Source organism: Nansenia antarctica, assembly GCF_963989245.1.
Source record: "Nansenia antarctica genome assembly, chromosome: 16".
In the NCBI taxonomy this organism is placed as follows: domain Eukaryota; kingdom Metazoa; phylum Chordata; class Actinopteri; order Argentiniformes; family Microstomatidae; genus Nansenia; species Nansenia antarctica.
Window position 1 is genome coordinate 9,140,310 of NC_137686.1, and position 3,286 is coordinate 9,143,595.

General features: G+C 46.3%; 1 protein-coding gene across 1 annotated transcript; it reads right to left on the minus strand.

The window, feature by feature from the left end:
* Positions 1 to 633: 633 nt before the first annotated feature.
* Positions 634 to 2,994, minus strand: LOC308171930 (D-serine dehydratase-like; the record flags this gene model as incomplete). Its single annotated transcript, XM_080546843.1, has 8 exons — positions 634 to 1,044; positions 1,177 to 1,282; positions 1,428 to 1,490; positions 1,577 to 1,703; positions 1,887 to 2,005; positions 2,407 to 2,587; positions 2,728 to 2,878; positions 2,983 to 2,994. The coding sequence occupies 8 exons, from the start codon at positions 2,992 to 2,994 to the stop codon at positions 955 to 957; spliced, it is 849 nt and encodes a 282-aa protein (XP_080402969.1). The 3' UTR covers positions 634 to 954.
* Between the last annotated feature and the right edge of the window lie 292 nt (positions 2,995 to 3,286).

Sequence of the window (3,286 nt, forward strand, 5' to 3'; positions counted from 1 at the left end):
TAACTTTTATTTGTATAGCGCTTTTCCTGCAAACGTTGCAGCTCAAAGTGCTCCAATCATTATATCATCATAATTTAATGATTTAGTCATTTAAAGGCAATATTAAAAAGATGGGTTTTTAGTCTTGACTTGAACATATTTGCTGAGGTTGCATCCCTAATGTAAACTGGCAGTGCATTCCACAATTTGGGTACATAAAATGAGAATGCAGCCTCACCAAATCTCTTCTTTTGTACATGTGGTACACAGTGTAAGCCAGCGTCAGAAGACCTGAGAGCTCTATTGGGCTGATATGCTAGCAAAAGGTCTTTCAGATATTCTGGTGCCATGCCAGTGAGAGCTTTATAAACAAGCAGAAGGATCTTGAAATCTATTCTGAACTTAACAGGAAGCCAGTGTAGAGTTTCTAAAATAGTTATGAGCTTGTCTGCTTGGTGCTTGCTAAAGAAGTCTGTGTCAGCGATGTGTTTTGTAGTCTCCATGATGTTGACTCAAGGTTTCCATAGTGACGAAGGCTGTTAGTCTACATGGTGGCTGTAGCTGGTCTGCATGATGAAGGTGAATGTTGGTCCCAATAAGGGATGCTATGGGGTGTAATGAAAGAGACATGGTGTTTGGTGAAATATACCCACAATGTTTTATTCACAATTGTCATATGTGCGCAGCATTTTTCCTCATTTTGTGTTGATTCGTTTTCTTTTTCACAGTATTAATACATTGGACATAAACACTACATTCATTAGGATTTACCGTATATGATCAATTAGAAACACAATCATCCAGTGCATAGGCTATAAAGGAATAGGAAATACACAACTATGAAATTTGTCATTTGTGAGGCTAAACGTGTCAAAAGTGTTATTTCATTACAATTCCCATATAGTGTTCTACAGTAATCTACAGTTACACAGAGTGCAGTTATCTCAACACTATTTCCCTGAAAGCTCATCGTCATCACCACCCACGCGTGGGCGTCCATCTCCCCACTAGGTGGCCCTTCGAGTGGATATGGTAAACAGGATGCATCATAGCCGTCGCACATGCCTGTATGAAGAACACACACACACACGCACGCACACACACACGCACACGCACACACACACACACACACAATCATATTAATCTGATATCATTTTTGCTTTGAGCTCTATAGCCTGATCGTGGATGAGTACTGACGTGGTAGGGGATGAGTGTGAGCAGGCAGCCCAGGGGGTATTGGCTGTAGTCCAGCGTGCCTGAGATCGACTCCACTCTGCCATGCTCCTGGGTCATAGACAGCAGTCTGCAGGGGGACGCTTATAGTCAGTTACAAACAGTAATGTTAGTTATAACACTAGTATTAACAGTAGATATAACCACGCTGCTGTGGGGAGAGGGATTGAGGGACTGGGATATATGTAATAGTAGTGTGGTAATAATAATAGTACCTTAGATCTGGGTGTCCCTCTATAACGGCATATCCAGTGGGCAGCTTTCCAGCTCCATCATGGCTGAGAGTAGTCAGTAATAAACAGTTATAAAACTATTAATAACAGCATGGATGGTTATACCAGTTGTAATAACTGTACTGATGTACCTGAGCCCGGCAAAGCCACAGTCAATGAGCAGCTGGTTCCTGTGAGGGCAGTGACCTATGACCCTGGTCAGCACTCGGACTGCGACGTCCTCCGGACGACAGGAACCAATCACAGACTGCTGCACATCTATAGGGCAATAAAACAGTAACACATAATTTAAGCTGTTCAACAGGTCAGCCAGTCAAGAGTCCTGTATGTCTGTGTCATCAACACCACACACACACACACACACACACACACACTCTCACACACACACACAAACACTCTCACACACTCTCACACACACACAACACACACACACACACTCACCATAGAAGACAAAGTTCCCAGGATGCACCTCGCTGAGTTGGGCCATGTCCGCAACTGGCTGGCTACAGGAGGGGGTGGAGCCTATACTGGACTTACAGGTGATGCCGACGGCCTTCAGCCTGGAGAGAGAGAGACAGGGTGAGTGTTTGTGTAAGTGTGTGTATGTGCTTTTCTTGTGTGGTAGTGATGAGGTGAGTTTTCTCCCCCTTACAATGTAAAGCGCTTTGGGGGGTCAAATGCAACCAATTATTATTGGAACACAACGTGTATGCCTGTACAGTATAGTATAGTGGATAGTGTACATAGCCTTTATTTATGTAAACCAGCTCCTTTCCCTTCTTGTTTTTTTTGTTTTTCTTTTCTTTCCTAGCACCAGGGGAGCCCCCCCTCCCAAATTTCGTTGTTTGGTACCTGTACTATATCAATGACAATAAAGACCATTCATTCATTCATTCATAGAGTCCTTATTTGGTGTGTGTGTGTTTGTTTCTGGATCTGCCTGTATTGTGTGTTCTCTTACTTCTCCATGAACTGCATTGTGAGTGTGGTGGTTGCCTGGGCGACTCCCTGTATTTGCTCCGCCCCTCTGCAGTTATAGGAGTTCCCGCAGTGGACGTAAACGCCGGTTAGCTCCACTCCCTCGGACGCGGAGATGGCCTGGGCCAATCGCAGAGCCTCAGGCTCAGAGTGCAGCACACCCGCTATGGAACAACAGAACCCCACAGAACATTCTGAAACCCCCTGCAGAACACACTCGTCTACGACATACCATCACTCTGGTCTCCCCCCCGCCCCCCCCCCACGACATCACATCACTCTGGTCTCCCCCGCCCCCCCTCACTTCTTCCGTTGGCACAGTCCACTTTGAGCCAAACGTGCCACACCCGTCCGTCTCTCAGTGGTCTCTTCCTAAGCCGCTCCAGAGCATCGTGGTGGTCCAGTAACACCTGGAATAAACTCAGCTTCTCTGACAAGGCAGCGCAGCGCTCCACCTACACACATGCACACACACACACACGTGCACACACACACACACACACACACACACGCACACGCACACGCACACGCACACGCACACGCACACGCACACGCACACATACACATACATACACGGAGTAGGGGTCAGGGGTTGATGTCGGATGTTGAAAGGCTGATGATAGGGATTAGAGTGTAGTGGGTAGGACGTAGGGTATATAGGGTACCTTGTCGAAGGGCAGAGAGTAAGCATACAGGATGTCGTTGTATCCGTGGTCGGCATAGAAACTGGCTTCTGCCAGTGTGGAGACAACTATACATCTTCGAGACCCGCCAGTCATTATTTCAGCACACTCACTAGACACACACACATACACACACACACATATCTCACTATATCTGCACATGCAACTGGCCTATTTACA